Source organism: Drosophila pseudoobscura, chromosome X (genome assembly GCF_009870125.1).
Source record: "Drosophila pseudoobscura strain MV-25-SWS-2005 chromosome X, UCI_Dpse_MV25, whole genome shotgun sequence".
In the NCBI taxonomy this organism is placed as follows: domain Eukaryota; kingdom Metazoa; phylum Arthropoda; class Insecta; order Diptera; family Drosophilidae; genus Drosophila; species Drosophila pseudoobscura.
This window is the reverse complement of record NC_046683.1, coordinates 2,488,214-2,500,712: the sequence shown is the minus strand read 5'-3', so window position 1 is coordinate 2,500,712 and position 12,499 is coordinate 2,488,214. Positions and strand designations below refer to the sequence as shown.

The window sequence follows — 12,499 nt, the reverse complement described above, 5'->3', positions numbered from 1 at the left end:
GGCACTGGCTCGCAAGGTAAATTTCAAACGGATCCAATTTCAAGTTACCAGATCCGCAGATGAAGTCGCTGAAGATGTAGCACCAGATGTAGATGTACTGTACTCAAAGATGAAAGTATCGTAGTCTCGTCTCTCAAATATTGTACTCGATTGTCCAATGTCAGAAGAAGCCCGGATCAATACGGGTACTGTCGAGCACTTTTTGCAGCAGAAACCATGCATACAATGTGGCGCCGCACCTTACGGATCTTCTTCCTTCGGATGCTGTTTCCCTGCCAGGCTTGCAGTAAATACATGTATCGATAGTGCGATAGTTCGGTTCATTCTCGATGTCGAAGTCGAAGTCGAAGTCGATGAGAATAATGTCAATGAGTAAAATACCGTGTCAGTGAAAATTCAGTCATTCGCTTGTGATTAATATTTGTAATTGTAATTTTTCCGACTTTTTTTTCGCTGCGGTGCTTTGGGGTAAGTGGAGAATTGTGCGGTGTGGAATATTGGCCTAATACGATACTTTTCAGTGCTATAGCTATTGAGTAAAATGAGTAAACTGGCGCAATCCCACTTCCAGTCGCCGCGTTTTTCGACATTGCACATGAAGGCTGACTACACGTACACCCCCTTCCTGAAGAAGCCGATCCACCTCTCGAACGTCACCCTCGAGCATGGAATATGGGCCAAGCTCTGGCTGAAGACCAAAAGCAATGAGAAAATGCTGGCCGATTTGCGTGAATGTTCTCCGAAAGTGTCCCTGGACATCGACATACACCCGGGCGGAGTGCTCTACCTGGAGTCCAATGGCCCCGTGTTTGTCACTTTGGTGGGATGCATGCGTGAGCTCGAGCATGGCAAGGGCGCCTTTCGCATGGAGGACTGCTTCATAACCGCCACAAAGTGGGTCAAGTGTGAAGTCCAAAACAACAATCCATTCGCATAAGTTTCCACTGTAGTACAACACAGTCTGGTTGCCAATGCACTAGAAATCAACATATCAATCGATCAATAACAATTCTCAAATACACACATACACAATGCAATGAAAGTGTGTAAGTTTGTTTCTTTTCGCTGCGTGCGTCGAGTGGATTGTTGATCAGTTCTTGGTTGGTTCTTGGGCTATCGTGGCTAATAGCTATCCGGATTGTTCGAGAATATGCTTCTGATTATTGCCTTGTATGCCTTGGTAGCTGGTACCAGTGCGTGCCGCCTTTTCCGCAGTCAGATGCGCATGGCGGAGATGTGCAGAAACGACGCACTCGACTATAAGGATGCTATCAAAGATGAATTGCTGAGAGAGTGTAGTGCGAGGATGCAATACGGCGGCGAATACTGCAGGTGATAAAAGAAGCTGGTACAAATCGAGAGAGCCAGCTTGGATCGGGAGCCCACTGCTTAACGCACCTACACCTACAAATGCAGGAGGAAGAAGAAGGCCAGTCCGGCATACACTTTAATGACACATTTTATTGTATTCCACCAACCATTTCTCATCGTTTTTTGGCGTACAATCACAATCAAGTAACATTCTGTGGAGTGCTCGAATGCTCGAATGCTCGTTTGCAGCAGTTCGGAGCCGTTTAGGGCTGCCATTACCTGTGCTGCCTGGTAATTTTATTGGTTGTCCTATTGAAGGGCATTTTGGTGGCTCTTGGCCACAGATTTACACGCCAAGCACCACCCACAGATGTACGAGTGTGTACACACGTATGTACTTATATGTATATGTGGAATGTATGTGGTATCAGTGTGTATCAGGTGTATCTGTGAGTGATTCGCTTGCCAGGATACGGATGCCCGGACGCCTGACGACTCGCTCCGCGGGGAATTTGACGTGTGAAATGCGTAAAAATGTTCAAGCATTTGAATATATCTGGGTATCCATGTGGTATGGTGTGTGGTGTGTGCTCGGCTCTGTCTGTGGGTGTTTATGTGTGGCAATCCGAGTAAAAATTACATTAGTGGATGGATCACAGGGAGCCGCGCACTCAGCTGACGGCTGGATTCCCCAACGAGGGAATCAAAGTCATGTTTGACAAGGAAACTCCATTAAAAATGCAACTTTTGAATATCCCAACGCTGAATGGGCAAACAAACAGCGAAACAACTGAACTGAATCACCGACAGCCACAGCCACAGACCCAGGAAAAGCAAAAGCAAAAGCAACAGTGTGCCCGTTAATATTACTGCTGGTTTTTACAGCCAAACTAACAGCTGGACGCGGAGTATCCTATCTATCCCTTGCCGCAGACAGGGGGAGGGGCACGTAATGTGGCACGGCATCCAAAAAACTTCCAGCCCCACCCCAAGACCCAACAAGACTGTTTGTTGTCTTTGTGATAAATGACCACTCCATAAATTTTTATTTCTGCTCAATCTCAATCTTTTGACCAATCTCTCGAGCGAGCTGCGTCTCCGTGGCACCATCTTTGGCTCCAGCTCCAGCTCCATCCCCCTTTTTCGGCGGTCAGTTTTATGGAGCCCTTTTCCACAGCCAAGTTGTTTTTCAGCGCATCAGAAAGTTGTCCGTCGTGTCCGATAGCGAAGTACGAGACTGAGTACAAGTATCTACAAGTTCGAGTATGAGTATGCGGCTCCCCTGGAGCCAAGGGAAGCATGCAAATTGATTGCATTGCCAGGTGGGGGGAGCAGCCAAATAAATGAAAGCACTGCCATTGACGTACTCATTGCCATCTTTGTTGTCTTCCTGCCATGGTCGTTGAACGTTGAAGTTTCATTGTCCTGCCATAACCGGCGATGTCTATAATGAAGAAGATGTAAACAGGACCGTTGAGTAGATGTCAGCTTTCCAAGAGCCAAACTCCAAGACGTTCTTAAGATGCTAAGATACTTCATACTTTTCATTGTGAATTTGGAGAGGTCCCCAGACCCACTCGCACCAAAACTTGTTGATATCATAGAGAAGTCTATATATGCACTCGTAGAATAGAATATTAAGAGTATTACTACTATTTTGCAAGTGTTTTTAGAGGTACTTGTGTGTATCTTTGTTATGTAGAAAGAATATATAGCCATTACAGTGTTGGGTTTTATCTGAGACGTGGTCTATGGACTAATATTGGTCTATGACTCAGATGAGCTCTCAGTATTCACAGTATTGAGGCACACGCATCATCGTTAGGTCATCCTCCCATTGTAAGTGTTTCTTAAGTTATAACCCACCTGGTCCCCACCAGTCAATTCGCTTTCTTGTTGTAGTTTTTAAGGTACTCTCTCTCTGTCTCTCTCTGTGTCTTTGTACTATCTGAAATTCAAGAGTAGTTTATCATATTATCTTGTTGTGAGGCTGCCATACCCCCATATTCCCCTCGCCTCATGCATTATGCAGCAGCGTCATCCACTCTCGATCTCAGTTTAAATCGCTGTTGCCATAGAAGTTTTGACTCATTTGTAGTCCTCTGGGCGACTCCTCCGGTGGTGTCGTCCGGCCAGCGGTGTCTTCCTTCCAGCACTGCCCTGTCCTGCTTTTCCATTTCCTTTCGTTTCGTTTCGTTTCGATTCGTTTCGCTTTTCTTTTGCGGCGTGCGGGTTTTCTTTCTCTCTGTTATTTCCCGGACGTGATTGGAGCCGGGGCCAGGCGGTAAATTGTAAGCAGACGTTCAACGCACGTCTGCGCCCATAAATCAATTACAGAGCTCATGGAAAAAGCCGCCACTGCCACCGGCACCGGCAGCGGCACCGCCACCGCCACCGCCACGGGGCGTGGCAGCAACCTACAACTGTCGATGGAGTGTGTGTGTGTGTGTTGGGTGTGTGCTGCTCGTTCTCTTAATGCTCCTAGATAAGGATAAGGCCCTGTGAAAGCGAAAATTTTTAACGCAATAAAGAGCAACCTGCATTTGCCCGGGCTCACGAAAATTTGAAAACTTTTTTAATACTTTGTCTGCCTGCCACGAGAGACCCGAGTGCCCTGAGAGCCCCGAGAGCGCCGAAAGCTGAGTCCTGAGTCCTGAGTCCTGAGAGGTGGCAGCAAGCCGCAGGCCGTGGCAAGCTGCTCGGATTTACCGCATTACAAGCCAACAACTATGTGCATACAGGGAAACTTTAAGTGGAGGCGCCCCCAGAGATCCCAATAACTTTAAATAGTAGTCGTGCAATCGCGGTGGCCGGACTGGATGGTATGGGGGCGGTGGGGCGGTGTGGACGGTGGAGGCGGCTCGAGAATTAAGGAAGCGAAGATACGTAACGATAGTTTGGGTAAAGTCATCTGCTTGGCTGGCTCCATTATTGATTGTTGCCCAAATTCGTTGCGATCTAAACAAAAACATTGGCCCAGATTCGAGTCGTGGTTCGTGGCTCGTGGCTCCTCTCCTCCATTATTGATTGATTGATTGACGCGTCTGCTGCTGCCGCTGCTCGTCTGACAATTTGTCGCCTTGATTGATCGCATCATCGTTGCCAGACTCCACACTCGCCAGCACTTTCCATTTCTGTGGCAGGTTAAATATTCAAATGGTCCTCCAGCATTCTGCCACCGCGATGCTGTTTAGTTCTGATTTGACACTCATCTTGAATGCAAACGCTAATCCGAATATGGTCTATTTTACACTGGCACGAAAGAGTGCAGTGGGATGGGCATCCCATCTGTTCACGTTTGTCATGGGCTCCAATCTGCGAGTCTCTCGATTTCCAGTGCAGTATGGAACCTCTTGAAGCTGTCTGCTGTCATCTCGCGAGGATTCTGACTGGAGGATTCTGCAGCGTGTAACCTGCAATCCGGCATCCGCATTGATTTGCAAATTTTCAGCCTGACTTCAGCTTCGTGTCAAAGCACAGGGCACTCCCACTCCCACTAGCACTAGCACTCCCACCCCCCCTGCTTAAAGCTGCCATTGCACTTGCACTTGACATCCCCATGGCCTCATTCCGGCAAGGCAATGTCAGCGGCTTTGCATGGCTGAATGGATGAATCTCCCGGATGGTAGAAGGTGGATGGTGAGATGGTGGGATGGTGGGATGGTGGGATGGGTTGACGGCCAGTGCGCTTCCATGGTGCTCTCTCACTTATTAGTTTGTGATTGGATGGATGCCTTTTTGCGGCATTATGCCGAGCCGTCGCTGGCTGCCACTCGCCGTGCCATTACTCCGGCTTGTTCTTGCTCCTTGTTCCCTGTGCCTTGCTCCCTGTGCCTTGTTCCTTTTGCCATGTGCCTTGTCGATGCCATGATGATGCCACTTCATTAGCAACCCGCTCCGGGGCAGGGACTCAGGTTCAGATGAGTGCTTATGGAGGAGGCTCCAGTTTCCAGTTTTCAGTTTTCAGTTTCAATTCCAGCTTCAGGTTTAGCATCATCTCGTATTCCCTCTCTCTCTCTCTCTCTCTCGCTTTCCTTCTACTTCTTGCTCTCGTTCTCCTTCTGCATCTGCTTCCCCACTTCATCTCTGTCTATCGTTTATTTGCGCTTGTTTTCCCCCGTGCGGCTTTATTATTGTGTTCTGTGCCAATTTCCGCTGCCGACAAATGCGTTTTGTAAATAAAATGTCAAAAGGATTTTGCGAGCGGATCCCCTGTCTGAATGGTCTGGCCAGACGTTAAGCAGGAGAGTGGAGGGTCCTGGAGGGGCCTGGAGGGACGAGTGAGCAAGTGGCTCCTGTCATCTTTTCATTTGTCGATTTGCCGCCTTACAGGGCCTCTAATTACAAGGTATGTATTTTACGGGCAAACTCCGCGGCAATGTCTCTCCACAATACGATGATAGTCCTGCCACGATGTATCCCGTTCCCGATGTATCGTTCTGTTTCCCGACTCGTGGCATTCCAGTTTCTCTTTTGTGGGACAGCACCCTGTATGTGAACCGTTAACTTGACGCGAAATTCTCGAATGCCAGAACAGATGTGGCCGCCTCGCCTTTAACTTGAGCTTAGCTGCTTTCTCCCTCCTTCCTTTCCTGTGCGGGCAAGGGTATGGCCCCCACTTTGATTTTAGAGCGCTTTCTTTGTACGAGTGTGTGTGTGTTTTTAGTTCGATTTTCGGGCATGCCACGCCCCCCGGGCTCCCGCAATGTCTCACTGCCACTGGCACATTTATTGCCAAACGCATTTGCATGTAAATTATTGCATTTGGACGTTCCCTCAAAGGAAATGGCAATGGAATTATTGCCGGGCCATAATCATCAACCAAGGGCTGACGACATGGGGCAGGAGCCAGGGTGCAAGCGGGCACAGGGGCGACCCTCGGCGGATGTGCCGTCGAGTGGTGTCGGGTCCCAAAAAAAACCTCTCGAGTGAGTATTGAAAGGGAATTCGATTTCAGCTTTAACACAACAAAAACCACAAAGGAAAAGAGTTATTTTTTTGTTTAAATATTTTCCAGAATTTTTTGCAGCATTTCTTTATACGATATATACGGGATGTTCGACACCTGCAATGCCGATAGGTACGTACCTTAGTAGATCCCATATATCTAGTGTTTTGAGAGTTGCTCTTCTATCGTGAAGAAAACTATTGTATAACAACAGCCGTAATATCTACATATGTACATATATTTTCTGCAAATATCTAAATAAATTTGAAGTAAAAACCCAATCAATCTTGGAGCAAAGTCCGCATTTATTTATGTGCCAATTATTCCCGACAGAATCCACAAATGGAAATGCATAAATTTTGGCAACACTAATCAAAGACAAAACCCTCCCTCGCCCCCTTCTACTCCCACTCCCACTCCTACTCGCACACTCCCCTTCTATCCCTTCCGATAGTTAATAAGAAATGTGCCAGCAGATGTGGAAAGGTCAAAGTAATGCAAAAGTATCGGGATCGCGTCGGTTCGGGCACCGTTGGCTGATACAGGGATACAGAATGCAGGATGCAGGATACGAGCTGTATATCCAGCCACATTCAGCTTTGCATCTGCTCCTTTGCAGTGCTCTGGCTGTGGCTCTGCCTTTGTCGTAAGCCAGAATACGTATAAACGATAAATGAAATGAAACAATTTCAATAAAGTTTTGGGTTACAACGAAATGCAAACCCGGAAACGGAAACTGCAAAACGAAGTAAAAGGCAAATTACGTTGGACTCTGTGTCCATCTCTGTGTGAGTGTCTGTGTATGTGTGTGTGTGTGTGTGTGTGTGTGTGTGTGGGTGTGTGTGTCATGCTCTTTCTGTTCGTGTCCTTTTCTGTGCATGTGTGCGAGGATATGAAAATATTGTAAATGAAAGCCGAGAGCCATGTAAATTGTGGCCATAAAAAGCCACAAAAGAACTGAGAGTGAGACAAAGTGGAAATGTTTAAAATAAACCCAGAATGAATGCTAAAATGCATAATATTTGTACCCTCACCAGAAGGCGACTATAAATCCGGCCAGAACTTTGCCACAACCACTGTCTCTCTCCCTCTCTCTCTCTCTCTGGGGATACTCATCCGATCAATATCTCCCTCCCCCCAAAGGGGGGTAATCAATGGCATTCCAGCGGTGTGCAGGTGTTTATCGAATAGAGCTAGTGGCCATTCGTCGAAAAAGGTTTTCAAATGGAGTGTAACTATGGAATTGAATCGCTTTAATGTAATACTGTAATCTGCAGAGCCCTGTTTCTTAAAGAAGAAGGCAGTAGCCCACATCAGTAAAACTATGTTTAAGTGCAGTCCTCCTTCGTTTTCCCCTGTACTTTTGGGCAGACAATATCTTTTAAGCACAGCTATATGGAAACTGCTTTGATTACCAAGAATCTGCCTCTGAAATGATATGATATGCAAACGAGTCTGGCAGAAGTTTTTTCCCAACAAAATATTACTCATACGCTGTCTATGGCTGCGGCATTACTCATACGCAGCCCGACACGACTTGGCCCAGGGGCAGCTTATTATCAGCTGGCACTCAATTCTTGGGAGCAATTGACCAAGAAACAAAGAGGGCCAAGACTGGAGGAAAGCTCCAGGTCTCAGCCTAGAGGACCACCTCAATTATCGACCATGGGGCAGGACCATGCTAAGGCCCAGGCCCAGGCCCAGGCCCCTGGATTGGATTGTTTGAGTTGGCATTTGGGCTATGCATGTCTGATATATGCGGCTTATGGAATTATCCGCCCAGATGACAGTTATGCCATCTGTATGCCGTAAGTCTCCTCCTGCTACGCTTCCTCCTGCCCAGCACTGCAGTACGCTGCTCCAGTCTTAATCCCCATCCCCGTCCGCATCCCCACCTAATGAATGCATTTGGCCAAGCCAAACATTCCACGGAGGAACATTAAGGCGAAGGATACTTGAAATGTTGCTAGGATATGACGAAGACATTATGCGGTGGATGAGTAAGGTGGTTGGGCAGTGGCCTGGATGTTGCCAGGAGGTGGTTGTGGTGGGGGATCGGGTAATGGCCATTGCAATGGTATTGACAACAATGGCAGCGCAGCGGAGGGGCGGGGAGTGGGGCAATGCAAAATGCCGACCGGAAATGGGGAACAGGACACACACTAACATACACATACACACATATAGATACCCCGCATAGGGATGTGTGAGCATACATATATCCAGCAAAGATGTTGAAAATGGCAGCTGGACTATTTCTTAGCCTGAAAGCCGAAAGTTGACGCTGTAAATGGCAGGATGTGAGTGTGAGTGCCAGTGTGTGTGTGTGTGTGTGTGTGTGTGTGGAGGAAGGACCAGCAGCCCATCCGATCCGATTCCGCTTGGTGCATTCGAACGGATAACCATTCCCGGGGAAAATTGCTTCAATATGCGTTGTGCATTAGCCGAGGTCGTTTTGCGTAAGTGCGCGCTTTTCCAACTACACGACCCTCCCTCCGTGCACACCCCCAGGGACTCGGGTACCACCCCCCCACACACACACACACACACACACACACGCATAATTGACGGAGACTGGGTCCTGCCCAGAGCCGTGAATATCCTCTCCTGCAGCTGTCGCCAGCTGTACCGCATCGGACGCTGCATCAGCAGAAAATTTCTTGAGGCAAATGTGTAGCCGGCAGCCAAGACGCCATCGATGCCATGACCATTCCCAATACTTACCCTCCTAATAAAGCTCTGACGATGATCACAGGGATGATGATGACGATGATGATGATGATGATGACGATGGTGAGGATGATGATGGTATGTACTGGCGGTGGTGGTGGTGTGTAGCCTGCCGCAAAAAACCTTTATTCAAATTCAGCATTTTCATGGCATTGGCGTAAAATGATTTTATTGCTTCCTGACTGAATGACTTTTACAACCTCGCCTCAGATTCGCATTCAGATTAACCCAAATCAGATGCTTCCTCTGCAGCATTCAATCCACCAACCCTTCTCCCACCAATGCCCAAGTTGCGGCACAAGAAGCCGCATAAGAAGCCGCTTCAAATTCAATCAAATTTCGCTGACCCCTACCGAGAGGTCCGATGAGCCGTAAGTGCACATTTCTGACTTATCATCTAGGACGATGGGGAGTAGCCTGAGTGAACACGATACCTCGATCTGCAGATACCCATTCAGATCTATCGATCCTATGTCCCTATGTTTCCTTTCATGTAGCCCTAAATGAACGCATCGAAGCCTCGCGGAACTCAATTAACTGATTGGGAAGAACGGCACCCGCGGGTGCCACAATTACTGTGTTCTGTTGCAGTTGGTCAGTAGACCAAATTTTGTTGGCCAACCCATAATGATGGCCTGGCCTTTGTGCTGGTATGCCAGTACTCATTGGCGAAGGTGGCGATAGGTGCAAAACTTAATCATCATCATCATCATCAGGACAGTCTAGTGGCAGCCGAACCTAATCATAATCTCCATAGTAATCGCTGTCGTAATCGTCATCGTAATCGTCATTATATATGTGGTGGGCATGCATGTCTGTAATTATCGTAGTGAATGTTTTGCAATTGCATTCGTTTTGAGGTTTACTTTTGCGGTGGTAATCACTTTGCACTGCACAGGGCGGAAATATATGAAAAACCACACTTATTATTCCTGATTATGATGTGATTATGCAAGCCATCCCGCACGCCCCCCACCCCCACTTCCCTACACCGCGTGTGTGTGTGTGTGTGTGCAATGTGGGTCTGCGTGGGTGTTTCGATGTTTGGGTGTGGAAAATGTGTGTTTAATGAGGGGCAACTACCGCAGAATCGGCTTAAATCCAAACTAGCCAAGACTAGTGGAAATAGAGGCCAAAACTCAACCTCCTGGCACATACCCATACCTACATATGTATATCTATACCTATATGCATATATTCGAGGGCGGACTTTCAGGTGTGTGAGAGAGAGAGGCAGAATTTAAAGTCAAAAATAATTTAAGCAGAGAGCGCAAGAGTGGAAGAGCTGCCCCTGCCAAGGATATGTGACCCATAATCCAGAAGCCACTCAAAATGCTGGAACACTTAATTTTGGCCGAGCAAACTTTTGACTAGCGCCAGTTGCAAATGCTGCACGTGTCCTGCGTCCTGCGTCCTCCGACCTGCGTCCTGTACTCTGTGTCGGGCTGGGGTCGCTTGGCCCCAAAATGAATGTCTGTTCGTGGTAGGCCGCGGGGTGGCAGTTGGGGCTACGAAGTGGCCTCGTTTCAGACCTCGCTGCCACTGCTGCCATTATGCTCATCAGCATCGGCATCGTCATCGGCCCCACAGGGAGGGGGTGGACCAAGCAGAGGCAGGTAAGTGCTGCTCCATGTGTGGCTACATCAGTCTGGCTTACCCGCTGGCCAAAGCTCACCCACGTTGGGCACACGTGCACACGTGCACACTCTTGACCTTTATATCAATTTAAGCGAGCCAGTAAAACCATAATAAATTATTTCCCTTTGTTTTGCGTTCCAGTGAGGGAGTGCGCCCGAAAGCCCCTATCAAATTCTTTGCAAAACTGACGCACTGAAGCACACACACTGACCAGCCTGCATCCGTGCTCCCTGCCAGAGTACAGTGGTCCACCGAAGAGAGAACGTTCTGGAACGAAGAACTGGATACACTACCCCATGCACACGCGGAACAAAAACAAACTACCATTGTCATTGCATTGCGTGAGTCGAAGATTTGGGATTGGAATAATGTTCATAAAACGATATTCAATAAATATTAATGGGAGCAATAGCTGGTCCGATATATCCTATTTGGATTCACTGTTGCTGAGAGCATAGTCCGAGAGCAATAGATCACTGGGTCTTCGGCTCTGATGCTCGGCTACCGGAGCGACATTATGAGCCAGCCAGCCATGGGTAATAATGTCAGCAACCCCCCCTCCATACGCCGCCGAATCAATACGTAAGTGAATCAGTATATAATTGTGGACATTCTATGTATTTTAAAATATATCTTCCTTCACAGAGGATCTTTTCCACAAACCAAGTCGTATCCGATTTCCCCCCGCCAGACAAAGTCCTATCCCGGCATTACCGAGGCGTATTCGAGACAGACCGAGACCTATTCCAACCAGACAGAACCGTATCCCAGCAGGACGGAAGTGCATTCCTTGCAAGATCAGAATACAGCAAGCCATTGTGATCCTTCAACCTGGCCATCGACAACAAGGACTTTGACTATGGCAACCAAGGGATGAGCTACGCGGGCTACTAGACTCTAGATGGATATCGTTGTTGTTAGGTTAAAGGTTATGTAAGGACCTAGATAGTAGATACAAATGTTGTTGACTTGTTTATTTATTTATACTAAGCTATGTTTTTTATGAATAAAGCTATTGAAAAATCATCCTTGCTGTATCTTGTATGGAGGAATCTATCCCGACTAAAAAAAGGCGTGGCCCGCCCAGATCGGTTCACAAATAGCGGAGAAAACTAAATATATTTGATTGGGGAAAATGTCCCTGATCCTTGATAAGGACTCCATTAGACCAAGGATGTTATTCCGAACACAGGAAGCCGTCGCACGTCCCGATCGGGCCTCAAATAAGGGAGAAAATAAGATAGAGATGAAAATATCCTTGATCCTAGCTCCTTGGTAAGGAATGCAATAGATCAAGGATGCTATTCCAAACACAGGAAGCCGTCCCACGCTTAGATTGCGCCACAAAAAACGGAGAAAACAACAAAAGTTGTTGTTGTCTATTGTTGTACAACAACAACCCTAAACCTCCGACCGCTCAAATGCCCAAAATCGAGAATTTCTATTCTGGGATACCAGGCGAACAGAAATCAGCAGCAAGCAACTTTAGAAATCTAAAAAAAATGTAGCATACTTTTGGGGTTTGCAAAACGGGGAAAAGAAACAAATTTAAAAAGAATTTTAAAAAAAACAGCGACCTTCTGCTGATTTCTGTTCGCCTGGTATCCCAGATGTAAAATTCTCGTTTTCTGCGATTTGAGCAGTCGCAAGTTGAGAGTTGTGCAACAAATTTGCGCCCGATCGGGACGCGCGACGGCTTCCTGTGATCGGAACATTGTTCCTGATTTGTGGGAGTCCTTATCAAGGACCAAGGATCAAGGATATTTTCTCCAGACGTATATATCTTGTTTTCTCTCGTATTAGTGGCCCGATAACATCCTTAATCTGATGGAGTCCTTATCAAGGACCAAGGATCAAGGATATTTTCTCCAG

The 12,499-nt window shown here is 47.3% G+C and overlaps 1 protein-coding gene across 1 annotated transcript; it reads left to right on the top strand.

The window, feature by feature from the left end:
* Positions 1–320: 320 nt before the first annotated feature.
* Positions 321–1,042, top strand: LOC6902282 (uncharacterized). Its single transcript, XM_002133773.3, has 2 exons — positions 321–468; positions 522–1,042. The coding sequence occupies exon 2, from the start codon at positions 542–544 to the stop codon at positions 935–937; it is 396 nt and encodes a 131-aa protein (XP_002133809.2). The 5' UTR covers positions 321–468; positions 522–541; the 3' UTR covers positions 938–1,042.
* The last annotated feature ends 11,457 nt before the right edge of the window (positions 1,043–12,499 follow it).

Coding starts and splice junctions, on each gene's coding strand:
- LOC6902282 (XM_002133773.3), top strand. CDS start 542: ATGAGTAAACTGGCGCAATCCCACTTCCAGTCGCCGCGTTTTTCGACA.